The sequence below is a fragment of the Punica granatum genome, chromosome 4 (genome assembly GCF_007655135.1).
Source record: "Punica granatum isolate Tunisia-2019 chromosome 4, ASM765513v2, whole genome shotgun sequence".
NCBI lineage: Eukaryota > Viridiplantae > Streptophyta > Magnoliopsida > Myrtales > Lythraceae > Punica > Punica granatum.
This window is the reverse complement of record NC_045130.1, coordinates 5,121,393-5,146,044: the sequence shown is the minus strand read 5'-3', so window position 1 is coordinate 5,146,044 and position 24,652 is coordinate 5,121,393. Positions and strand designations below refer to the sequence as shown.

The following is a 24,652-nucleotide window of genomic DNA, read 5'->3' as shown; positions in this document are numbered from 1 at the left end:
CTGCTTGACCGAAAAGGAGGAAAGGTAAGTGTATATGGATACGATTAACTGTTCGATATCATGGAAGGTAATGAAATTATATTGCGTAGTATACAATACACGGATAACAAGTATCGTGAACAAGTCCCAAGAGCATTAATTTGATGGAGAAAATCAAAAAATTTAATAAAACATAATCCAAGAATATTATTATTGAATAAAGGGGCACGTATAGTATCACTGAATATCAAATTTTGAATCGTTGAATCACTATATGAGAGGTGTATCACTCCCTTATAGATATAAAATGTCTGTTATTTCATACGGATATATGCATATATATATATAAATATAATAATAATTAAAGTACGAATTAAAATTGCAAACCACCACGTAAATACCAAAATTCATCGAAATTAAGGAAAGGAGAGGACAAAACAGGGAAGGGCGGGAGCGAAGCAACGGAACGCAATGATTGGTGTGGGGCAAAGGCGAGGTGTGGGTCCCATGTTTCTTTTTTATTAATTTCCCGTATTAAATAATTTTATATTTTTAATTAATAGAATAATAATTGGGTCTTTGGGGGGGTGAGGCGGTGGGTGGTGCTGCTGTGTTCTGTTTTGTCGTCTAGTGGTGACTCTCGTTTTCATGCTTCTGTCACTAATCACTACTAGTATTTTCCCCAACCTTTTTTATTTTTCTCCCTTTTTTATTTTCATTATAATAATTTTCATCCTTTTTTTCTTATTTTTTAATAAAATTTTGCACTTTGTTTTTCAATGAAATAAATATATCAATTTCTGTGTTGTTTATTCTCTTTCTGAATCTTCAGTCCCCTTGCCGGCCCCTTTAGCTCCACCAAAAAACACCAAAAAGATAAAATATCACTTTGGTCCCGAAAAGTTAGATGCTTTGAGGTTCACTCCCCCAGTTCGTCTAATGCTGAATCCACCGTTGATAATTCCTTCACCGTCGTCACCACCTAAACTCCGGTTGCATTTGGTAATGAAGTGGAGTTGAACTCAATGCCATTCAAAATATAAATATATATTTAATGGATTTGTAATGATAATTAGGAAAAATACGTGTGAAAATTTACCATTAAATAAGAGAAAAGGAGAAAAAATAATTACTATGTTGTTGAATTGATGTAATAATTGAGTGAAGTGAGGCATTTTATTATTAAAAAAATTAATTATAATAATAGTGAGAAAAAATATGTATGAGAATTTATTACAAAATTGGACAAAAAGACAAAATAATACTAATTATATTGTTAAATTTGAGAAAAAATGGAGCGGAGTGGAATTGAAATGAAGTTTAATTTCATTCCCAAACAAAATCTGATACCCACACTCGAAGTATTGTCTAGAAACACAAGCTTCAACATAATTATTGAGAGTAAAAAATTTCAAGTGAAAGAATAAAGTAAAAAGTCACAAGTTTCTATGATCAATGAAAATTTTTGCATTGAAAATTGACTTGATAACTTATAAGACTAATGAAAATTTTGAACAATGCAAAAAGGTCTTTTGCTACATATAATGAGTGTAATATAGGCAACTGACGTGCAATTTAAAGACATGTATAACTATCGAGTCACAAGAGCAGTCACTTCATGACACGATTACATTCATGAGCCCCGTGATATGCATTAACTAAGGCTTTTGTGCCTCAAAATCATCCAAAATGACCTCGGAGAATATTGATTAGTTTAGAAGCCGAGTGACCAACATAAGTGCTCATTTTTGGCAGGGTACTCTCAAGTAATACGTTTAACCCGAGTTTTCTCTCGTTACCGGAAATTGAGGGACATTTTTACAGGCATCAAAATTTAGGAGAGTGATAGTGACATTTTTCATAAAATGAAAATATCGAAGAAAATAATAATAACAATAAAATTTTCATAAAAAATTAATTAATAATTTTTAAAAAAGAAATCCATATTTTTATATGGCTTCCAAAATTCTCATTAAATTCTGGTTTGGTATTATTACTCTCTGTCTTCCCTCTGCCTTTCTTCGTTTCTGTGCTCGAATCTTCAATCTCCACTCCCTCCTTCCCTCCTCCTCCTCCGCCACTGTAATCGGAGCAAATCCGTGCGACTTCCCATCGTTTTCTCCGAGCTGAATCACCGGAGCAGACAAATGGGTCCCCCGGTCGGAGGGTAGGTCGCGGTAGGTCGCGGAATCTGAGATTCCTGTGGATTCAATCAATGGAGGAGGGTTTGTGACGCGACTCTGTTTCCAAGCTGTAATCTTTTCCCATGGAGTATTCAAATTGATCCCGGGGCCATCGTTTCTAAGCTCTCCCATCCATGGGTTTCGCCCCTTCTTTCTGAAAGCTGATACTTTCCGGTTCGGAATATACTATCGTGGCGTCATCGGGGTTCCGGAATCGTGTTGGTCTCATCGCAGTGTGCGGTCTCGATCTTCTCGTTCGCCTCTTAGGGATTGTTGATTGCTCCCGAGGTTAGGTTTTGTGGGTTTTCGAGCTTATGCCGGGTCGATGATTGATTCCTTTGTGTGGATTTGAGCTCCTTGGGGAAGGAGTTCTCATCATCGAAAGGTTTACGTGATCAAGGAGCGCTCTTGATAACTTCGCGAGTTGGGCTTCTCCTTCGCTGGATTAGGCATGGAAGAAGGCAAGCGGTTCGAAGATGCAGCATCGCCTGAAGTGAAGATGGAGGAGAGTAGGCCTGGAAATAGTGCCGATGGGAACGGTGAAGTGGCTAATAAGGTCGTGTTCTGCAGAGAAGCTCCTCTGATCAGCAGAGAGCCCGGTAGTATAGCGAGCGGGTGCAGTTGCAGCTCGAAGAGGGTGGAGAGAGGGAGCTCGAAGAAAGAGAAGCTCGGGCAGGAGAAGAGGTTGACTAGGCAAGACAGGGTCGAGCTGTGCAGGCTGTTTCAAGGTGCTGTGAGTTCCCACGATTGGGAGCTCGCCGAGAGCTTGATTATGCTAGCTGACCCGCCTACCCTCAATGATGAGTTGTGCATTGCATTGGACTCAATCTGGTTCCTGGGCACGCACCAGGAGCTGGACGGGGTTACGGGGTTGATCAAGAAGATCATCTGGAATGGTGCATATGACTTCACCAGAGCTGCCATGAGGACTTCGTTCTTGGCTTCCTGCGTCTCCGCTTGTCAGCGGCCTACTATGAGCTTAGCGGATACAGTCGCTGTGATGGCTCAAAGGCATGCATTGCTTCATATCTCACTTAATAATTATTCGTGACATAGGCTGCATAGATGATCTCTAGGTTTTTTTATAGATTATTCATGTCCAGTGCTGCATAATCTTCATATCAATGACCTGTGCCAAGTTAAGTTATCATTCACTTATTTGGTTTTCTAAAATCGCGAGCCTGAATATGTGTTTATACCATACATATATATTGCTCTTTGCAGAAGATGTTTCCGCTGTTTCTTACTCAGTAAAAAGGAAACTTAAAATTAAGCTGCTACGTGAGCGCAAGTGAACCAATGACTCGAATAACAAGAATGCGATTCGTCATGCATCCATTGTCCACTTGTTTGTAACGTTACTATAAAACTGAGCGCTCTTGAGCATTCAACTCTGATGTTCTAATTCCTTTCCTCCAAGGGTATTTTCGATTCTGTCACTGCCATACCATTTAGTTTGAAAAATCTGAAAGAATGACATGTTTTGGCTTATGCTTATTTGGGGCTCTCCCAAATGATGCCTGCTAAGTTGAGTCTATTTTGTTGGTGCTGCTATTTCAAGTGTTTGTATAGTTTATTTTGAACTGCATATTTATGTGATGGTTTAAGCGTTCAACTCCTTAACAGAAGCAATATTAGTGTTGGGGGTGGCTGTTAATAAAGGAAGAGCATGGGATGAAGATTTTGACTTGTGCTATCAACCACACCTTGTGGACATTGATAATTGTGGGCCATTCTTTCTCACAGTTTCCTTCTTTTAGGTTGCACGATCGTCTCCAGGAATGTAGTGTTGATGAAGTTTTGAGGGCTGAAGCTGGTGCAAGGGCCCAGAGGTTCACGGATTGGGCACTCAAGTGCATCGGTTTACATTCTCGGAGCCAGGGGACTAGAGATAGAATTTGCCGCAACCCAACTGTTGAGATTCAACTTCGTTTGGCTGCATTTAAGACATTTCTGGACCTCGCCGGTAATCATCTCACGGGAAAGGACTTCACGGAGGCCTTTGATGCAGCTTGTTTTCCCCTTACTCTTTTCTCCAGCACTTTTGATCCAGGCTGGGCCTCTGGCGTATCAGCAACTGCAGTTCATGGGTTGCTTAGCATGCTGGTAGAGGGGGGTGCTGACAATGTCAATCAGTGTTTTCTTGAAGCCTCACGTTTTGGAAGTACTGACCTCGTGCGCATCCTGTTGCAGGTGCTTCACTACTCTGTTCTTAATTAATCTTCTGAAATGTTGTCAGTTGTTTAATACTTGCAGATGCCGATTTCAGTGCGTCTGCCATTAGAGACTGACTGCTAAGATAACTGTCTACTCTTGTTGGAGGGTTGCTTTCTCTGATGAAAAAGATAAATTGGAATTGTAGAAGATCTGTTATGGATAATAAGATTCAATTCCTTGCTAGTAGATTTACCCCTGCAATTAGCGATCTTAAGATGGGACAACACTGTGTCATATGTTTCTAAGTTTTATGGATTATCCAATTATGCCTTTTGATTTGAATTTCCTAAAAGCCCTTACATCTTCATTTCTAACTTTTCTTTTCCATGGCATCCATACATATGCTCATCCCGATGGTTACCTTCATTTCTCCAGTTTTTTTACTTTGATTTTCACTCTCTCGTTCTTTTCTTTTTCTCCCACCCCTTCAGATCGCCAAGAGGAATAGCTTGGACATTGATGTGGACCTGGCTCTAAGCTTCGCATCTCACTATGGCAAGATTGGTACAATGGAATGCCTTGTGGAAGAGGGGAACGCCATAGCCTTCCTGGGCCCCCTGCTGAGAGCAGCTGAGAGGGGTAGCTTGGAGGTTGTCCAGTGGTTCATCAAGAAGGGGTGCAGGGATATGGAGCTCTGCCTCGCTCTGACGGCCGCAACTGCCAGCACCCAGGTTGAAGTCGCTGCCTATCTCCTCCCTCGTGTTCCGCATCACATAATCTCTGCCCTTGGAATCGAGATCATCAAGGCCGCTGGTGAGCGATGTGGCGGTTCGCTTGAAGGCGTAGCCTTCCTCCTCAGCTCGGATTTCCTGGGCAACCCTTCTGCAACTTACTCCATTGCTGATGCCATTGCCCGGTCATCTGATGATGAGTCATCGTCGGTTGATCCTGAGCTAAGGGCATTCCTCCGGGAGCACTGGTCGGAGGCTGCTTTCTTCAATGGGCTGAGGCAGGGGGAAGCGCATTACGTGAACTTCACAAGGATCCTGAAGCGGGGCGAGTCTCCCCTGCACTTGGCAGATATTCCATCTGCGCTGAGGGTGGCAATCGCTTACTTGCCACTGTACAGGGAGTGTGTCAAGGCAGGCGGGCGTTTGCTTCCTCAAAGGCTGAGGGGGCAGCTTGTCGATGCAGCAAGAAGGCTAGGAAGTAGTAGTAGTGGTAGCAATTCCAGTATTGCCTACTTGGAAGAAGAGGCAACCCCTTGGAGAGAGCTCTTGGCCGTTTTAGAGCTCCATCTTCCTCCATTTTTGGTTCAATCACCCAGCAGCATCCCTTAGTGCGGTTCTCCTTCTCCACTGTCTGCCGGACTTCTGAGGTTTTCAGATGGTACCATATATGTGTCGCTGGTAATAATTACGTCTGAGCTTCGGGTAAAGATGCTAAGAGAGGCTTGAGCTTATGCATATGGAACAATATGGACCTGCTGACCTTTTAAATACTCGGGATTTGTGTAGCCGAGCTCTGTTATTGTAAAAGATAAAAAAAGAGTATCGAACTTTAGCCGGGACATCGAGTATGAAATGATGGGTATGGTGGGGTACTGGTCTTGTGGACGTGATGGGATAGGGAAAAGAGGAAACAGCAACGTTACATTGAAGGTCACCTTCACATGGGTACGTGTTTGGCTTGGGAGCATGATTCACTGTTTAGATCTGTAATTGTGAGGTCATTCTTGACTATTTGAGGGCACATTATGGATGGTTGCACTTACAGTTTTTCTCCTCTCCCAAATGTTAACCACAGGATACCTCGATTTTTTTTCGGGTTTCAATTCGACTCTTGGCGACCTTAAGCGCTCGCCTTCCCTACAGATAATCGACCTATTGGATCTGAATGTATGTGCGGATACCTCATGTTCAATCACAGCTTGATGTGAAAGAACCTTTAGTTCGAAAATTAATTTGTGTTCTGCAGCAACAAATGCAGGTTGCGGCAACATATCGTGCACTGAAGATTTGAATGTTGCTTTCGATCATTGATGTCAAGTTGCTTGGATTTGATAGTATCACGCAAAATCAAGATGTTCAGACCCGATCGGCACGGAACATCCAAGAAATACAAGATTAGGCAGTAGCAGTTTTTCCGTGGTATTATCGTCATACATGCCCCTACGCAGTTTCAATTAGACCCGGCAACTTCTTCACCTCAGATACTTAAGCCATTCTCCTCCTCCCTCCACCCACATCAGAAAACCTTCCTAGGCCTCGACGCAGAATAATATCGACCAATGTAACCATTACTACTAGTCGTAGGCGACAATTAAACCGAGTAGTGCAGTTCTAAATTGTTACAGGAAGATCAAATTTGCTCGGGATGGAGATATACAAATAAAAGAACTGCTTACTCTTTCATCCTTTTCGTATTCTACTCATTCGTCAGAACATCAAAACAAGAAAACACAGACTGAACAGAAAAAGCAAAAATTTGGGTCATCTCATCATCTTCTTCTTCAAATTCTTCTCCTTTACATTACATATACGTGTTCGTCAAGTCTCTGACCTCCGAGGGCATGAAGGCGAGGACCATGAGCACTCCCATGATCCCGATGGGGAGCAGGAGCAGCATGAACGGCGGCGGCGGCAATGGCGGGAGTATCAGCGGCAGTATCAACAGCGATGCCGTGAGGCATATCAGCAGGAACAGAGACTCCAAGCTGAAGTAACTCGACGGCAGCAGCCTCTTCCCGTTCTTGTTGTGGGAGAGACTCCGGTTGTTCATGAACGACTCGTTCCTCCCCGGGCCGATCACCGCCGCCCCATAATGGACTGTCTTCTTCGCTCCCCCTATCGGAGCAGCAGCAGCCGGCGTGCCAGCTCTCATTCTCTCTGCACCTTCCATGATTGCGTCGAGGTCTGGCAACCGTGAGATCTTCCTTGCCCGGAACGCAACTAGAAACTCCACAGCCGGTATAAATGCTATACAGAACTGCCCCAAGCAACGATTTTTCCGATTCCTTCAAGGGCGGATCCTATCTGTTCATGTTCAAGGCGCAAGCTTCCGCGGCGGTTGGTCCAAGAAACGTCGTCCCCGATGACCCAGCTGACGAGGAGATCAAGATTTGGAAGGAGACCAAATCAGACTAGAGACCCATCTCACAGAAAGAAACTGCTTTCACCCAGACACCAAAATTGATCCGACAACGGAGAGGATCAAGAAAGACCAGACCCAGCCGGGATGTTCACCTGTGGTACTGAATCAAGCAGTGGGGGCTGCTGTAATGGGAGGACTCCGACGACAGGCGAGACGCAGAGGCAGAGGAACCAGACAGCTTTTGCATCTGAAGGGGGTACCCGACCCGGCCTTGATAAGAGACTCTTATCGCCCGCTCGAGTGGAATCAAGAGGCGATGAATCAACTGAGCTGATGATGAAGGAGAAGGGACCTGTGTTTATCAAATGGAGGACTGTTGGTCTATGGTGGAAGGAATTCTGGGGTTAGGGGAGGCAGCGAAAGGGACGGGACGGGTGCACTGTATTTGTTGTTTGCTCAAAGGATGTCTTTTTCCTCCTCCTTCCTCCTCCTCTTCTTAAATCTGATGATTACTGCTGGTTTATCATTAAAAAAGACAGAGACATTAGAGAGAGAGAGAGAGAGAGAGAGAGGGGATTGTGTGTGGATTGGTTTGGTTCAGTGAATTGAATTGAATTGAATTGCAGGAAAGGAAAGGGCAACTGTGGGAGGGAGAGGGTCAAGTTGGGGGGGGTTTGATTGCTTGTGGAAAGCCAAGTTGCTGGTTTTGGAAATTAGGGGATTTGTCCAGGGAGTGTGTCTCCCAAGGTTCTCCCCCCCTGGCCACTCTCTCTCTCTCTCTCTCTCTCTCTCTCTCTAGAATCTTTCCCTCACTCTTCTTCTCCCCTGTCTGCCCCATGATGGAGATTGAAGGAGAAAGATTGGCCCCGATGCTTAATAATCACTTTTTTAATATCATCATGTGTGGGCCCCTCCAAAGGAGCTAAATCTTGTGGCTCGTCGCAATGCGCTCCGTTGATCGTACTGGGTATGGTCATGGATCTATCCCGTCGCATTGCATCTATCTGCATTTCACTGGTCGACCTCGCCATCAACTGTGTCGATAGACCTCTCGATAGCAATGCTCGTGCCGCTCGGTCCAAGAAAATAAGCATGGTCATAGATCAGATGATCAATCTCAATCATTGATTACCGTGCAATTCACAATAACTAGAGGTATTCGTATGATTACTAGCCATTTTTATTTTATTTAAAGGGAATAAAAAAAAAAAAGACAAATAAGGCTTCCTATGGAAGGGGACAGTCCATAGCTATACATAGAAAAAACTTAAGGTGCACTTTTAGGCAATTGCCCATTGAGGAAGCAAAGCATGCATTGCTTTTACACATGAATTGTAGCATATCGAGACCATGGACGATGGATCCTACCATCGTCAGCTTTGTTGGTATTCATTAGTTTATTCTATTATCATCGATTGTTCTCCACAAAAAGTAATCTTTCGAAGAATCCGGTAATGGCAATTCTTGGTAATGTTCGTTCCCTTTAAGCATGCAGATTTAGTCGGCTGATTAACCGGTCATTTCTAATGACGGATCGTTATAAATAATGCGCCGAATAGATTTGTAGAGTAGCATGTTTGTCATTTTCCCGAACTCGTGAAAAATAGTTTTTTTTTTTGCATTTTCTTTTTTCTTGGAGGATACAAATATTCATACATTTTTATACGTTGATTATGTTTTTGTTCAATTTTTTTTTTTTAAATGGAGCTTTTCTGGTTTGTCTTCTGATTTTCAAGAGTTTCCTGGCATTTTGGGGGAAGACTGGTTGAGACTTCTTTCTGATGGATAACATATTTAATACAAAAAAAAATCTCGTGTTTCAGAATAATATCTTCTAGATATATATTATTGGATATGCTTCTCAGTTTTTTACATTATATTAATAATATATGTAATAATATGCATGAAGCGGGTTCTTGTATCAAACTAGGTCCGATTAATCTTTTTTATGTTTCCAAATTAGACAAACACTGGATGATAGCAGTGAAAGAAATGAGATACAATAGGATCAGGAGATACTTCTTGACAACAAATTTCGATCTATTTATGTTCGAAATTGTTAAAAAAATGGTGCTTTTGTTTGGCAAAATAATGTAGACACGATACAATTTTCCATGAGAGTAAGTGGAACGAGATGATTGCATTGAATTTGGTTAATCTACTCCAACGACAAGTCTTAAGACCCAAGTTTTGTTTTTAGAAAATATTAATAATCAAACAGTTAAACCTTTTTTCAATAATTAATTTTTTTTGCAATTAATTGATTAAAAGTAAACACAACTTGAATATATAACAGATTAGATCTGCTTTTTTTTTTTAATAACTTTTTTTAGATTAAAATCACAAATTAGGACTGCAAAAGCTGCTAGGTGCTCAAGTTGAGGTTATGCAGAGATATAAACAAAAACGAATAAAATCTGTGGGCTCTTTCGGGACAAGTGGGGGAGTGGTGGACCCAATTGTCATTAGGGAACTGTTTTCTTATTTGATCCCTTAATAATAGCAAATCATATTGAAATTTTTAATTGCAATTTTGTTCTTTTCTAAGCTTAATTAATTCATAGACAACCCTAACCAAGTTCGATAATTGTACTTTAATTTGAACAAAGTTGTCAATAGAAAATGGACGAGAGAAGCAAGTATAAAAGCTCAATGTCCCAAAGTTCCGGACTCCGCAAATGGTTCGATATTTCATTTTTTCAATGTCACTCGTATTTTAATCGACTACAGAATTATATAATATCAACATTCACGATATTTCATATTTTGACTTTGCACTCTTTTTTTAATTTTATTACTGATCATCTATAATGTTCGGCTTATAAAAATAAATCTATTACGTTTGAGCATTACCTATTGTTTTTTTTTTTTTAACAACAAGAATGAACTTCTAATAAACAAATTAATTAATTAAAACATCGTTGCTTGTGATTGTGAAATGCAAAAACTCGTTAAAAAGGAAAAAGAAAAAGAAATTGCATGTTGGGGAAGAAAAATGGGAATTAAAAGTAACACAGCACGTGATTTTTTGCAGGCTGGACACAAACTAACAGAGATTACACAGCACAAGTGGGCATTAAGAACACAGCAGTCGCAGCAATGTTGTTGTTTACATAATCCGTCTTTCGTCTCGATTCCTTCAGCGGCTTCGAGAGGGTCGGTAACGGTACGGCCAAGGGACCGGATAATGAAATTCCCGGCTCCATTCAGCGCATCAATCTCTTCTTTGGGAGATCAATCAATTATTTTTGGGCTCTGCAAGTTCCTAATCTTTGTCTTAAGACGCTAGTTTCTATATATGGATGTTTGCTTATTTAACTACCTGCTCCCGCTCAGTTTCTCGTTAATGATTCTTTGCTCGTTTCTCGTCATGCCCACACAGAATAAAAACAATTCCTTCGTATTAGAGATCGGTCTTTAACAGTCCAAGGAGGCTTTGTGACGATGATAGAAATGTACCAACGAACATATTCGGGTCAGGTTTTGGCCGGTGAGACCAACTGAAGACGGAGGAAGCGATTTTCACATGTTGGTTTGAAGAATTCAAAGTCGATCAAATTTTACGTTCAATGCATACATACATACATACGTACATACTTCTTCTTCTTCCTTCTTTTTAGGACCAAAAAGTAAATAAAAGGAGGGGAAAAATTGGGGGGTGGGGAGGAAGAAATGCACCAAAGTAAACAGGAACAGTCAGATGACAAATCACGTGCACAGTGCATTGCATTTCATTTCCTTACGTCCAAATTCATCTCCCTTCGCTTATATAATTTCTCCCTGCGTGCATAATTTGATTTGACCTGTCAGCAATATTCGAATCAAATCACGTATTTCTAATTCGGACGGCTTCACCTCGATTTACGTGGCAAGCAACAAACATGTTCGTTAACTCGGGATATTTCGTTGGCAGGAACATTTTACATGATCGTTCGGAAAGGTCATTATGGGCAGGCCATTAGAAAAAGCTATCTTATACTGGATGAACTTTATTTGCAACGTATGAATTAGAGGCTCACTCGAGGCACTTGGAGAGTATGGCTGAGTCCATGCTCGAATGAGAAGTATTAGTTTGAGTTAATATGATGAGAATATTTTATCGTCTAATTGAAAAATGAAAAAAATGAAGATCGCTTTCCGGCGGGTCCTGCGGAGAAAGCTCCGCCTCATCATTGCCCAGCTACCTTTTCAATTCTGTGGCATTCTGTTCGTAAGAATGCCAACCACTCGCTATATGTTGCCCTCGTTTTCTCTCCTCAATCAACTTTATGTCTGGACACGGGGTCCATTTGGCTTTCGATATTATCCCGGTTTTATTTTCTTGATCGTTTTAATCTTTACTTACTGATTAATGGATCGGCCCAGCTTAATGGACCGACATTCCGACTTATTCCTCTTTTACAAGTTACCAGCAGAAACATTCGGAGTCGAACCTTTCTTTCTCCAATTTAGAGGCAAATTTAGCCTATAGTTACAATAAATGAGCATTACTGCAAAACTCTGAATCGGAAATGCCCGTCCTCCTACAGGCCTTAAGGCCTTTATTCCATGCGTTTAATCTGTAGCATATGTGTGGGTGTGATCCTCATTTTGTCCGATGAATTCTTCAGCTGATGTCCTGAATTGAACAAACTAACAAATGCGTTGCCTGTAATTCCTGATCGAGAATGAAGCTTTTTATAGTATGCTGCCGTCGGGAATAACTGCACCTCGGAGCACAACAACTATCCCGTCTTTGATCACGTAGCCCTCGGCTTCTCTATCCCCTTCTTGGACACTATCTCTGTTGATGATCTGCTGGAACAAGCAGTACTTCTGAAACATTTTCTCTTCTTTTTTTTTTTTTTTTCAGGCTAGGTGTAGAGTTTATGAAGTCCACTCACCGTAACGTTTTTGCCGATCCTCGCATTCTTATCAACAATAGATTTCCATATGTGCGTGTTAGCTCCGATTCCTATAGGTGGGACTCCTGCACAAGACTTTCCGTTGATGGAATTCCTTTGAACGTCCCACTGTCGCATTCGAGAGCACTCGCATCATTAGCTTCCGGAAATAAAAAAAGAGAGTGAAGATGGAAGCTTCTAAATCGACTTTACTTCATAGGTGTCGGATCCCATGATGACCGAGTCATCGACCATGGCTCCATCTTCAACCCTTGTCCTCATTCCAATCACTGATCGTTTGATCTCGCAGCTCTATTCTTGTGAACGTAATTAAACACAAAATTTCGTGAAGACGTGAATAAAGTCAGGAGAATGAAAGGAAACAGACTGAATGTGAATTGAGAACGATGAACATAAGAGTGGTTCGTACATTGAGAATACAGCCATCTCCGATGACGCTGTCTGTGATTACGGAGTCGCTCATGATGCTTGGAGGCAGACACCGAGGCAGAGTATAGACTGGAGAGTCTCTGTCGTAGAAGCTGTGCCGGAAGGAATAAGTCGGTCCTTGTAACTCCAAGAGGCATAAATGCTAATGCAAGTTTGCTGAAACTTATAATATTGGCAGTTCTTTTGGGACTTCATATTAGATTACCGACTTGAATCTAGCGTTCGATTTTCGGGTGTTCTCCATATTTGCTCGGTAAAATACTCCTATGCTCGTCATGTCCTCCCAGTATCCATCGAACAGATATGCCTGAACCTGACCTTTGCACAAAGAACAAAAATGTCTCACTACAGTCAATGTAAAGTAAAATAAATTCCGATACAAAATGGAGGTTATATACGAGCAAAAAACGAGCCCGACCTTCATTCCAAGAGATATTGCGCCTTGTATCACTACTTCTCCAATCTCATTCTCGTCGGGAAAGCATTCTTTCAGGAGCTTTATCATCACATCCCTCCTGATCAGATAGATCCCCGTGCTCAGGAAAGCGCTGCATTTAACATCTTCCGAATTCTCGAAGCTCTCTACCTGATAGATTAGCATATGATCGAGACAACAAACACAAAACTTGATAACAAACAGCAGACTGAAGAGTCGTTGCTACTACCTCTTTGCAGTTTATTTTGAGAACTGTGTTCTTAGGATCTAACTTCAAAGTGCCAAAACCCGATCTCCTGGCCCGGGCTCTATCAGCGGTTAGAGCAACAATAGTAATGTCAGCATTGGCTTTCCGATGTGCCTCCACCAGTCTCTGGTATTCCATTTTGTAAAGATGATGACCTGGAAGAATCAGGAACTCGTTCACCGGGTATTCCCCCAACATCCATAAACATCTCCTCACAGCATCTGCATTTCCCTATGGGAACATCGAAAACCTTAACAATTAGCCCAAATAAACAATGTTATTCGGCCTCCTCTCACAAGCTAGCTCTAGCCTCATTTACACCATTTGGGCTAACAAGCCGGTTTGGTTTTTTTAGGACACCGGAGACCGAGCCAGAGCCCGTTCTTATCCTTGCTTCTTTAGGACCTTGGCTACACTCTTAGGCTAGCCCAATCCCATGAACAGTTGAGCTCATATTTGAGGTGGATACTGGATAGTTAAGGGGGAGGTCATTTCTGAAACTGAATATAAAGATTGAGGGCGTTCTTGTGATTTACTATTGGTTGTCCTGATGGAAAACTTGCCTTGGCCGGGTTCTTTGTTACGTACATTTTCCTGAAATAGAATTCAATGGGCACAGGTGTGCATCAAACCTGAAACCATGCTTGATTTTCGGGACTCTGATATGCAGCGACCACTTCGACAAACCCGTCCTTCCCGAGACCAACCCCGGAGTAGGCTCTCGAGAGGTGGGAGTTGAGAGAGGTGGAATTGAACTGGGTGATGGCATATATCTTGGTAATGTTGCTGTTGATGCAGTTGCTCACAACTGCATCAATGAGCCTATAGTTTGCTCCGATCGGGATCGCCCCCTCTGACCTTCTTTTCGTCAATGGATATAGATGTCTTCGCGATTCTGACGATCCGTCTCCGAATATTATCGCTGCAACACTCTGCATTAAACATACTCTTTTACTTAAATGAGTTATTGAAAATCAGATAAAAAATAAATGCAAACTTCACATCCTGACCTGACTCATATGGGGAAACGGAGGACTGAGCTGTGGTTGTTCATCGTGTTGCTGCGAGTTCGAAATAGATAAACCACGTGGTTTCCCATGAAGGAGCTTCAATGCACTTTGCCTGCGAGGGTGTTGTGGTAGAACGACGTTCGGATCTTGGAGGGTGACTGGATATTTCTGCAGATTCAACATGAGAGCAAATTACTAGCCAGAAGAAATCGCGTTTCTTCTTCGTTTTCTCTGAACTTTCTTCCTCTTCGTGACAATTTATCATGGAGGAAGCAACAACATCTGTCAAAAGCTTCCAAGGGGACACACAAGGTACAGACGACCGTGACGTTATCGAATATATGTTTCTCGTAAGTAATTTGAAGGCAATGAAGATCGAAGAAAGATGTTTTGCAGAGCTGGTAAGGCTGCAGTTTGATTCTAAGCTTCTTGTGACTGTTATTGCCTTTTGGTCCCGTCTTTATTCTCATTGTTCATTTCGGTTGAATATTGAGATTGAAAAGAACGTCTAAAGCATAAAAACGTACACTAAATTGCTCATTAAACCCGAAGCCAGAGGAGATTAGCCCTCTAATTCCTAACATAATGACCACATTACCCTCTTATAAAAAAGAGATGGACCACGACAGCAAGGCCATTTCGGTCATTGTGACTGCATTATGAAGCTTTGACAGCCTTACAAGGCCTGTATTAATGTCGGGCATCTGGAATAAAGTGGGACTGAAGGCAAGCATTGTCTTAAGATGATTATTTGTATCTCCATCTTTCCCGCGTGGGAAATATATAAATAAATTAACAAATAAATAAATTAAAATAGATATCGAATTTGTCGGAGTCAGGAATGATAACATGTGGTTTTATCGAAACTAAGTTAGGAATGTCAACGTAACGACTCCAAATCCGAGCATTCAATCAGTGGAAATCATGTCTCGATCCAAATCCAGATCGTGTTTTATTCAATCTAAGTTTACATGATCCATATTCAAACCTAACACCCTTTTGGATTTCATCCATTTAGTTAGTGCCCAAGCTTAACTTTGATATGTGATCCGGCCATTTGGCTCAGGTTCGGTGCAACCTCAGTTGTTATAACGGTTCTCTCCATTGTAGTTAGCAACTCTAACCGCACTGGAGATCTCATCAAGCAAAAGGTCGACTCGAACTGGATTAGCCCGTCCGCCCTCGAATACATCCACCCTCACCTTTATCATCTCCATTATTACAACCCAATTAAATAAATAAATAAATATATATATATGTATATATATACATAGTTAGAATGTAATTAAGTTAAGCTCAATCACATTTTCAAATAAGGCCTCAGTCGTGCAATATTAAACTAATATTTTCCCAGAGATCCGGTGCGTTGCAGCGCAATGAATCAGCATGAAGGTGCTGACGCGGCGGCTTCCTATTGGCCCTTGTGCAGGGCCAATTATAAATATAAATATAAATAGATTGAAACGTGAAAAATGTTAAGCAAGGAAAAACCCTACCTAACCCCCATTTTGAAAATAAAAATCCTTCCTTTATCATCTCCTCTTTGCCGGTTCCGAGCTCTGCGAATCACGTCCTGAGCTCCGACCGGCTAGTATCTCCGGTGATCGTCGCTTCGATTTCTTCTTCTCCTCCGATGGCATTTGCTCCAGTAGCAGCTCAGTCCGCCATTAGGGTCGGGAAAGCAGAAAACGCGCGGCAAATTGCTTTTCCCTTCGGAGGAGTCAGCAGGAGACAGAGCTTCCTCGTTCCCCGGCGCCGGCCCACGCTGGCCATGTCTGCCGCACCAGCCCAGCAGCTTGATCTTCAAATGCCGGCTTCGAAGAAGCTGGACTTGCCTGTCATGGTAACTTCGCGTCCCCTAATCATTTGAGTTGCATTAAAATGTGTGATTTTTATGATTCATTGGCAGTGTTATGCTTAACCATCGAGTATTCTGTGACTTATTCAAATTCTTTTGATTGTGAAACTGATCAATAGAAAGTATGGAACAAGCTCGATTCTTCGAGGGGACCCGAAATGGGAAAATTTGAACAAATGTATGTTATGAAGTTATCGAAGTGGGCTGCCTTGTCTTTTTTGCATAAGGCACTCTCTCTCTTTTGTTCTCTGTTGCAGGTAAACAGTTGTTTAGGCAAAATGGGTCAGGCAGTTATCAAGGCTGCGGACTCTGCAGGACTCAATCTTGTTCCCTTGTCCTTTGGCTGTGCAGAGGACGCTGGGAAAACGATCGAGGTGTGCGGGAAAGCGATTAAGGTGCATGGTCCTTCAGACAGAGAAAGCGTCCTAGCCTCTGTGTTCGATGAATACCCGAACTTGATTGTGGTTGACTACACGGTACCTGATGCAGTAAATAGTAAGCTATTCTTTCCAACTCATGAACATATATGCATATCTTACCTCACTTTCTTAGCCTGTCTATTGGATGAAAGTTAGTTAAGAACTCAAAAGCAATGCTCAGTGGTGTATTGTTAGTGAAACATGGATAGTTTTGCCTGTTCAGATTTTGAGTTCATAAATATCCCGTTGATTATGCAGGTAATGCAGAGTTGTACTGCAAGGTTGGGGTGCCTTTTGTCATGGGGACCACTGGAGGAGACAGGAACCGTTTGTACAAAACTGTGGAAGATTCGAATGTTTCTGCAGTAATCTCTCCACAGATGGGGAAGCAGGTGAACATAATTCAGCGCTATTAAGTGAAAAATTCCCAAATGGTTCTCCGTGTCCTAAAATTTGCCATTTTTAATAGGTCGTGGCCTTTCTGGCAGCAATGGAAATTATGGCAGAACAATTTCCCGGAGCCTTCTCAGGTTACTCCCTACAGGTCTGTCTTCCTTCTTCTCCATTGTTCCTTTGCTTCCCTATAGTCTCTCTCTTTACTCGTTTCAATATCATTGTGGAGCTTGGCTTTGAACAAGCTTTGAAGTAATGTTTTGAGTTATAACTGGTGTTATCAATGATATGACATCCTTGGTGGTTGCTTCTTTGCTTTTCTAAAATATTGCCTGGTAAACCTACTTCAATTATCATGTATTGTTTGGTGCATATTGGTTGCTGTTTTGGCATCTTTTCTCCTCACTCTAGCATAAAACTTTCATTTTTATTTGTTTACTCTTTTATTCATGTTTTAGGTGATGGAGTCACATCAAGCAGGCAAGCTGGATGTCTCAGGAACTGCGAAAGCTGTCATTTCTTGCTTTGAAAAGTTAGGGGTGTCTTTCGACATGAATCAGGTGTGTTAGGAAATTCGTGTTGAATGAACTTCAGATTAGATTTAATGATCGTTTACCTTACTCTTCAACACCAACTATTTGAATTGTTTTTGTTTCTTTTATTATTATCTTTCTGAACCATTCTCATGATTTAGGTCAAGTGGTTCATCGCAACCTTTTTCTTGGTTGATGTGACTATGACTAACTTGTAAAACTAGTATTCTTGTGATGAGCAGCCAAATCACGTGGCATTGTTTCAGGGTAGGTTGTGTTTTCGGACATCGTAGGTTGCCGTTGAACTTTGCCAAAAAAGGTGGAACCCCAAACAAGTAGTTCCACCCGGAAAAGAGATGCTTCACCGTTTCTTTTGCTAGGGCAGTAAATCATGTATCCAAACACTAGTAGTATAATGAAGAATGTCATGAGTGACCGAAGCACCATGAGTTTCATAAAGCTCTTACATGCCCAGAGATTCATTCAAACATCATTTAACCAAAGCCTCTTCAATTTTAATATTTATTGACATTTGTCTGTCAAGTGCCTTGGCTTGTGTTAAATAGAGCTGGGCAGTCTGAGTGTATGAAAACCTATGCAAAATATGAAATGATTCAGAAATCGGTTTCCTTGATAAAATTTTAATTTAGAAACTTTACCTTCTTGTTATGTTTCATTGATTGTCTTTTGTCCTTCCTATCCATATATGAACTCCTATTGAACTTGCTTGATTACATTGATTTTCCAGGTACAACTGATCAGGGATCCTAAACAGCAAATCGAGATGGTTGGGGTGCCAGAGGAACATCTGGCCGGTCATGCGTTTCATATGTACCACCTGACATCCCCCGATCAGACGTAATTCTCTTAAGCTCAAATTCAACTCTGGTGACACTGAACATTTTATTTATTCACAAGCTAACAATTCTCAAAACGAAACCCTACAATTCCTACAGAGTTTCATTCGAGTTCCAGCACAATGTCTGTGGTAGATCGATCTATGCTGAGGGAACCGTTGATGCTGTACTGTTCCTTGCGAAGAAGGTGCTAATCCCTCTCCCTGAATCTTAGCCCTCTATTCGACATTTAGACTTTCTTTTAACTGAACTTCCATTTGCAGCTCGAGGAGAAGGCGGACAAGCGGATTTACAATATGATCGATGTGTTGCGCGAAGGCAACATGCGGTGATTCGGCGACTCTTCAGAAAACATCCAGAGCCCCCTACAAGGCAGACTACATTTCAAGGCTTTCTCGCTTTTTTCTTGCCGTTCATATCGAGTGGATCTGCTAATCTGTTGTGATTAGCGGTGGTAGTTCAGATGCAGATGTAGTGCGAGCTTCCAAGTCGAGAAGCCCTGAACTATATTTGTTGTATCAAATTAATTTCCTTTTTAAAAAGCAATAAAGCTCGTCTAATTATCATTGAAAAATTTATCCAATAGAGAATTTAAGTGGTCTCACATCACAATGATGTGAGTCGATAAGATCATAACATTTGAAAATAATTGTGATAATACAACGAGTGATTGACACTCATTTCTTACTTATTGCAATTAGACTGATATTTTCTTATATCATATGACGGTATAGAATTTACTAAAAGGTGTCTCAGAAGTATCACTTTGATATCCAAAAAGTATTTATATTACATTTTCAATATATGTATTTCGGTATTCAAATGTTCAATGTATTGAGTGCGAATTAATTCAATTCAAAGTCAGTTGGATAAAATTTGCTTAATCATGAATTTATTTTTATTATAAGACATTAAAACCGAAATTCTATTTAAGGAAAGTAAATATCGAATTGTTTGAACAAATCAGGTTGATTATCTGTATTATATTGATTTAATCGAATAAGTAGCTGTTTCCGAAACTACTACTTAAGGACTCAAAACAGAAATGAGAAGGAAACAACGAAATCGAATTCGAAAGAAAAATATTTCAAAACTAACCTATAAAAATGATTAAATAAAAAAAAGAAATTAAAAAGAAAAAGAAAAGGAAAACTATAAATAGCTTTCTCAAGCTCGGAAGGAGGCGACGAGGAAGAATAGAAGCCGTTGACTTCACTCACGGCTTGTGCGAGTGCTCGTCAGACATGGAGGACCGGGAAGATGTGAGATCCATTATCCCTTTCCTACCTCTGGTGCTCCGGTCGTCCACCCTGTCGTGGCCGTCTGCGGCTGCGGAGGAGGCGCTGGAAGCACTCTCCAAAGGGCCGGAGCTCAGCCACGTCGACTCCGGCCAGCTGATGGCTGTTGCCATTTCCGACATCAGGAATTCCGTCGGTCTGTCGTCCGGACCTTTCGCTCGGTTTGCTGCTGAGGGTTATGCCCTCTTCTTCGACGAGGTAACTTCCTTTTAGGAGTATAATACTCGGTTTAGCTTCCGCCACCTTTGACTTGGCGGCACTCTCCGCTTGAACATTTCGATTACATACGATTGATGCAACTGAGGTCGCATTTAGTCAACTGGATGAGGCTGGGAGAGGTGAAGTAGAGGAAGAAATTATCGAAATTTGAGGGGTTATGCCTTAATCTGGATTGTTCGTGGAAGAAAGTTGCAAATTTGGAGGATTTTCACCTCTTTCTTGCTCTTACGGTGGCCTGTTAAGTTGGGTGCTTTCATGAGGGGATTGTACGTATCTTGATTTGGTTGGCCGATCCATGCCAGTGCGTTCCCTGGTTGCGCGGAGATGCCATGTGATTATTGTTCGTTTATTTGTGCATCTTCGCTCTGCATGCAAGCTAAGTGTGAATGACTGATGCAGCTAATGCCTCGCAATGATTCGGATAGGTGGTTCAGAGAGATTCTCCCATCTTTGGCTACGCTTTTGCTGAAGCTTCCTTCGCTATTGGAAACACACTGGAAGAAGGCTGATAGTTTTTTTGATGTAAAGAGAGGTCGTGTGGTGACTGGTCTTCGCCTATTGGAGCAGCAAGAGGCAGGCATAGTTGTCCTTAGTCAGGTAATTCCTACTATCCCCCACCCCCCCCCCCCCCCCCCCCCCCCCCCCCCCCCCCCACCACACTGTGGAAATCATGTGTGAAATTAGTAGTCAGGATCTCTTCAATTGTTTACATGATTGTTCAATATTTCTTCTAAATGGAAATATGAATGTTTATGTTTTATTTCAGGAACTGATTGGTGCTCTCCTGGCATGCTCTTTGTTTTCCTTGTTCCCGATCCCTGAGAGAGGTTCTAAACACCTTCCAATGATCAACTTTGATAAGTTTTTTGCGTATGTGCTTTAGCTTTCTCATGTGATTTCATTATTGTAGTGTTCATCTTATGACTGGATTTGGCTTTACCTTGTGAGTTAAAGTATGCTTTAGTTCTGTAGTTGTGATGTTTATCAATTCTTGCACTAGCTCGCATTTGATAATAAATATTTTGTAAATTGATTTAATTAATAGATCGCATTTTTCAGGTGAAAAATTGGCCATACTTGTACACAAGGATAAATTATTCACGTTAAACCTACATATTATCATCTAGAATATGTAGTTCACCGTAACTCCAGACTCTTTTTTAGTTACTAGTGCTGTCAACTAGAATAGATTGCTGAGTTCTATGTAAACTTGAAAAAAACTTAATATGGACTTCCATTTGGAAGATCAGGTCAAATATTCTAAGGGCTGCATTATGCAAAATCACATAATGAGGGCATGTCATAACAGTGGATGCTTTAAGTTAAGAGGCGTCTTAGTTTGGGTAGATTACTGTAAGGATTCAAATTTTCAAATTCCACATGACCTTGGAAATTGGAATCATTGTCTGTATGATCTATTATGCTTGGTCTTTTCTCTCCAGGAATCTACACGAGAAATACAGGGAGAAGCAAGAAGACAAAATCAAATGTATTGTACACTATTTTGAAAGAATATGTTCAAGTATGCCAAAGGGTTTTGTCTCATTTGAGAGGAAAGTTCTTCTTCTGGAAAGTGGTTCTTCTGCTATGTCATATCCAACAGCTGATTTCTGGAGCGAATCTATTGTTCCTCTATGTCCTGTCGAGGTAATAATTGGTTGAGATGAATTGCATCTATAGCATCGTTGTTGTACAGTGTTCTGCCTGGTATTTGAGATGCTTCTGTGCTTATTTGAATGTTTTCTCAGGTCCACACCAGTGGCTTCATAGAAGATCATTCTAAGGAATCTCTTAAAGTGGATTTTGCAAATAAGTACATTGGAGGTGGTGCTCTTAAGAAGGGCTGTGTACAGGTGTGTTTATTTATTATTACTATTATTATTCTTTCTTTTGGTAACACGGGCATGCTTTTGCTCCGTAATGAGAAAAAATAAAGCTTGATTCTGAAGAGACAGCTAATTGATAAAAAACCATAAAGCTTGATTCTCTTTTTCTTTTATTCAGTATTTTGCATTTGATCTAGCCCACACTTTGCAGGGCTTCATTTTAGAACCCATGAAAACATTTTCCATGAAAGCATCTCGTCAAATTTTACGTTACTGGATACAAAGTAGACGTGGTATAGAGAAAGATATTTTAATCTTTATCCAACTAGACGTTTATGCCAAATTAAAAAATAAAAAAGCAGATGCTTTGTGAAAGTTTTTGTACTCTCCATGTATCTCAGTTCAACCTTGGTACTCTTTTAGTAGTTCTTGATTATCTTTCACTATTCCATGCTTCATGATATCGTTTTCGTTCTTGGTTTCTAGTTTCTCTTGACTTGTTTTATATCATTGATATTTAATATTTTATTATGTTTTCATCGTGCAGGAAGAGATCCTCTTCATGATTTATCCTGAATTAATTTCCGGCATGCTTTTCTTACCTGCCATGGCAGAAAATGAGGCAATAGAAATGGTTGGTGCAGAGAGATTTTCGAATTATACAGGGTGGGTATGAGCTCCATGGTCCATCGTTACCTTGAAACAGCTACAATTGCAGCATGACTACCATCATGCCGACATCCATTCCCATTCTGCATCCATGTTTTGAAGATATACCATCAAATAGACATCCCAAGAGTCGTAGCTAGTTATCAAATACAGTGTTTGATTTGCTGTTTTTATTGGGACACTTATGCTTTGTTGAGTCTTCACTTGTTATAATTGGAGTTACATCCAATGGGTTTTTTAGTATTATTATCTTGATTGAATTTTGCAGGTATTCCTCTTCGTTCCGGTTTTCTGGTGATTGTGTGGACAAGACAGATATTGATTGCTTTGGGAGACGTAGAACAAGGTTCATTGCAATTGATGCTTTGCGCAGGCCTGGAAAGAAACAGTATGAGTTACAATTCGTCCTAAGGTTTGTAAAATTTCCCTTATGGTTCCACTTCCACATTAGCACGGACGGGCACCAGTTAAGAGAAAAGAGGAATGACAACTGGATGCCAACTATCAGAGTGTTTGCAGTGCTTAATGCATCCTAGAAGAATTTTCAATTAATAATAGATTACCTTTCAAATATTGGTTACTAGTAGAATGAAAAATAAAATGACCACCCTTTAAATATCTACTGGTTTATCTCACTTATGTAACATTACAGACATTCAAGTGATTGATATATGAGAAAATATTCAGGAGAATTTTGAAACACGTCTGATTTGGTCTGCACTTGGCATGCAATTTCTTTTACCGAAATTATAGTTGTTATATGTGGTTTCATCAGGGAGATAAATAAGGCATTCTGTGGATTTCGGGATGAATCCAGACATGCTAAGTGTGCTACACTATCTGAAGGCAATGATTGCCATTCTGCTTCGGTCGAAGACTGCATCATAGACGTCGGTGATAAATCTGATGATCATTTTCTTGTTAGTAACTTATGCCGCACGTGAGAAAGCTACATTTTGTGCAAGTGACTCGTTATGCCTACCTTTCACTAGATATTCTCTACTTGCAGAAGGCTCCAGCAGCGGCCCTCGAGCTTGAAGGTAAACTGGAGGACAAAGACGTCCGTCATTCCAAGGCTGGAACTCACCCCCTGATTCTGAACCAGGAACAGCATGTCGGGATTGTGACAGGGAATTGGGGTTGTGGAGCATATGGAGGAGATCCGGAGTTGAAGACTGTGATTCAGTGGCTTGCTGCTTCTCAGGTGATTTTTATACCTCTTGGTTGCATGAACCACAAATATACAATAGTACAAACGCTTCAGGAGTATTTCTGTTTCTTAGCCTGAAATCGTGGAGTTGTATAGGTGGAATTAATGGTGATGCCAATCTTTATCATTTGATGCACTGAGTTGATGCCGAGAAAAAATTATTCCCCTTTGTTCACAGGCATTAAGACCTTCATTGACGTACTACACATTTGGTTTGGAGGCATTGCAGAATCTAGCCAAGGTACGTACATGTCTTCCCAACATCTTCTAGTATATATGCCGACATTTCAGTATTGTGTCACGACTAAATATCTAAATTATAAACTAACAAGAGTATTATCAAATAATACAAATTGTGACGGTAAGTCAATGGTGTTGTATGGGGCAGGTGAGTGAGTGGATTTTGATGCAGAAGTGGACAGTGGGAGACCTATGGAATATGTTGCTTGAGTATTCATCCCAGAGATCTAAGGAAGGCACGAGGCTCGGTTTCTTCTCGTGGCTCCTTCCTTCAGGTGTCGATAATGATGCCGTGATTTCCAACTCCATGGGTGCTACTTAAATACCTCATTTATAATGTCTGGTGTTTGCTTGTTAAGTTTGTGTTGTTCTCACATGTAACTTTGCTCATCCGGAAGGATTCTCGTCTGATCACCTCTTCGTTCCGAGCTCTTGCATCTCATCGGAATTCATGTTCGATCACCTGAATACAAACAATAAAAAAGGAAAATTGCGAATCAATGAAGATCGATAATCAAGGCAATATATTCATGTTGGATCACGGATCACCCACATTCAAAACAATGATAGAAAATTGGACTAACCGTTGAGTCCCGACTCGATTTTGGCCCAAAATTGATGGAGCAGCTAAAAGAAGCGAAAGAAGGCTCGGTGAAAGACCAGAACCTTTAATGCGGGATGGCCACAAACAC

General features: G+C 41.1%; 5 protein-coding genes across 10 annotated transcripts; 3 read left to right on the top strand and 2 right to left on the bottom strand.

Moving 5' to 3' along the window:
- Nucleotides 1–1,960: 1,960 nt before the first annotated feature.
- On the top strand, nt 1,961–6,153 carry LOC116203039 (ankyrin repeat protein SKIP35). Its single transcript, XM_031534698.1, has 3 exons — nt 1,961–3,173; nt 3,923–4,355; nt 4,811–6,153. Exons 1-3 carry the CDS (start codon nt 2,614–2,616, stop codon nt 5,657–5,659), a joined length of 1,842 nt encoding a protein of 613 aa, XP_031390558.1. The 5' UTR covers nt 1,961–2,613; the 3' UTR covers nt 5,660–6,153.
- Nucleotides 6,154–6,602: 449 nt separating this feature from the next.
- On the bottom strand, nt 6,603–8,174 carry LOC116203040 (ARGOS-like protein). The gene is made up of 2 exons (XM_031534700.1): nt 7,565–8,174; nt 6,603–7,421 (listed from the first exon to the last, which is right to left on the bottom strand). Exon 2 carries the CDS (start codon nt 7,218–7,220, stop codon nt 6,852–6,854), a length of 369 nt encoding a protein of 122 aa, XP_031390560.1. The 5' UTR covers nt 7,221–7,421; nt 7,565–8,174; the 3' UTR covers nt 6,603–6,851.
- A 3,643-nt stretch (nt 8,175–11,817) lies between these two features.
- On the bottom strand, nt 11,818–14,852 carry LOC116203333 (inactive glucose-1-phosphate adenylyltransferase small subunit 2, chloroplastic). Its single transcript, XM_031535024.1, has 9 exons — nt 14,439–14,852; nt 14,061–14,360; nt 13,411–13,659; nt 13,164–13,331; nt 12,955–13,058; nt 12,726–12,837; nt 12,509–12,607; nt 12,296–12,424; nt 11,818–12,206 (listed from the first exon to the last, which is right to left on the bottom strand). Exons 1-9 carry the CDS (start codon nt 14,619–14,621, stop codon nt 12,090–12,092), a joined length of 1,461 nt encoding a protein of 486 aa, XP_031390884.1. The 5' UTR covers nt 14,622–14,852; the 3' UTR covers nt 11,818–12,089.
- A 1,065-nt stretch (nt 14,853–15,917) lies between these two features.
- On the top strand, nt 15,918–19,072 carry LOC116206282 (4-hydroxy-tetrahydrodipicolinate reductase 2, chloroplastic). The gene is made up of 8 exons (XM_031539111.1): nt 15,918–16,281; nt 16,554–16,791; nt 16,974–17,107; nt 17,185–17,259; nt 17,567–17,668; nt 18,390–18,499; nt 18,598–18,685; nt 18,762–19,072. Exons 1-8 carry the CDS (start codon nt 16,072–16,074, stop codon nt 18,828–18,830), a joined length of 1,026 nt encoding a protein of 341 aa, XP_031394971.1. The 5' UTR covers nt 15,918–16,071; the 3' UTR covers nt 18,831–19,072.
- Nucleotides 19,073–19,671: 599 nt separating this feature from the next.
- Nucleotides 19,672–24,397, top strand: LOC116203700 (poly(ADP-ribose) glycohydrolase 1-like). Of its 6 annotated transcripts, none has more exons than XM_031535571.1 (11): nt 19,674–19,994; nt 20,415–20,612; nt 20,782–20,885; nt 21,458–21,662; nt 21,764–21,868; nt 22,389–22,507; nt 22,779–22,922; nt 23,286–23,400; nt 23,523–23,714; nt 23,899–23,961; nt 24,109–24,374. In XM_031535571.1, exons 1-11 carry the CDS (start codon nt 19,743–19,745, stop codon nt 24,280–24,282), a joined length of 1,671 nt encoding a protein of 556 aa, XP_031391431.1. In that variant the 5' UTR covers nt 19,674–19,742; the 3' UTR covers nt 24,283–24,374. The 6 variants fall into 6 exon arrangements, 5 of the variants coding, with proteins under 5 accessions (XP_031391431.1, XP_031391430.1, XP_031391429.1 ...); XM_031535570.1 differs by having other exon boundaries at nt 19,675–19,994; nt 23,520–23,714; XM_031535569.1 differs by having other exon boundaries at nt 19,675–19,994; nt 23,286–23,430.
- The last annotated feature ends 255 nt before the right edge of the window (nt 24,398–24,652 follow it).

Excerpts from the sequence above, each read along its gene's own strand:
- LOC116203039 (XM_031534698.1), top strand. The coding sequence starts at position 2,614 with ATGGAAGAAGGCAAGCGGTTCGAAGATGCAGCATCGCCTGAAGTGAAG. Across the intron at positions 3,174-3,922 it reads GTCGCTGTGATGGCTCAAAG|GTTGCACGATCGTCTCCAGG; the intron begins GCATGCATTGCT and ends TCCTTCTTTTAG. Across the intron at positions 4,356-4,810 it reads TCGTGCGCATCCTGTTGCAG|ATCGCCAAGAGGAATAGCTT; the intron begins GTGCTTCACTAC and ends CCACCCCTTCAG.
- LOC116203040 (XM_031534700.1), bottom strand. The coding sequence starts at position 7,220 with ATGGAAGGTGCAGAGAGAATGAGAGCTGGCACGCCGGCTGCTGCTGCT.
- LOC116203333 (XM_031535024.1), bottom strand. The coding sequence starts at position 14,621 with ATGTTGAATCTGCAGAAATATCCAGTCACCCTCCAAGATCCGAACGTC. Across the intron at positions 12,608-12,725 it reads GAGATGGCTGTATTCTCAAT|AGCTGCGAGATCAAACGATC; the intron begins GTACGAACCACT and ends TCACAAGAATAG. Across the intron at positions 12,425-12,508 it reads TGGGATCCGACACCTATGAA|TGGGACGTTCAAAGGAATTC; the intron begins GTAAAGTCGATT and ends CGAATGCGACAG.
- LOC116206282 (XM_031539111.1), top strand. The coding sequence starts at position 16,072 with ATGGCATTTGCTCCAGTAGCAGCTCAGTCCGCCATTAGGGTCGGGAAA. Across the intron at positions 16,282-16,553 it reads AGCTGGACTTGCCTGTCATG|GTAAACAGTTGTTTAGGCAA; the intron begins GTAACTTCGCGT and ends TCTCTGTTGCAG. Across the intron at positions 16,792-16,973 it reads GGTACCTGATGCAGTAAATA|GTAATGCAGAGTTGTACTGC; the intron begins GTAAGCTATTCT and ends TTGATTATGCAG.
- LOC116203700 (XM_031535567.1), top strand. The coding sequence starts at position 19,743 with ATGGAGGACCGGGAAGATGTGAGATCCATTATCCCTTTCCTACCTCTG. Across the intron at positions 22,923-23,285 it reads GAGTTACAATTCGTCCTAAG|GGAGATAAATAAGGCATTCT; the intron begins GTTTGTAAAATT and ends TGGTTTCATCAG. Across the intron at positions 23,962-24,108 it reads CATTGCAGAATCTAGCCAAG|GTGAGTGAGTGGATTTTGAT; the intron begins GTACGTACATGT and ends TGTATGGGGCAG.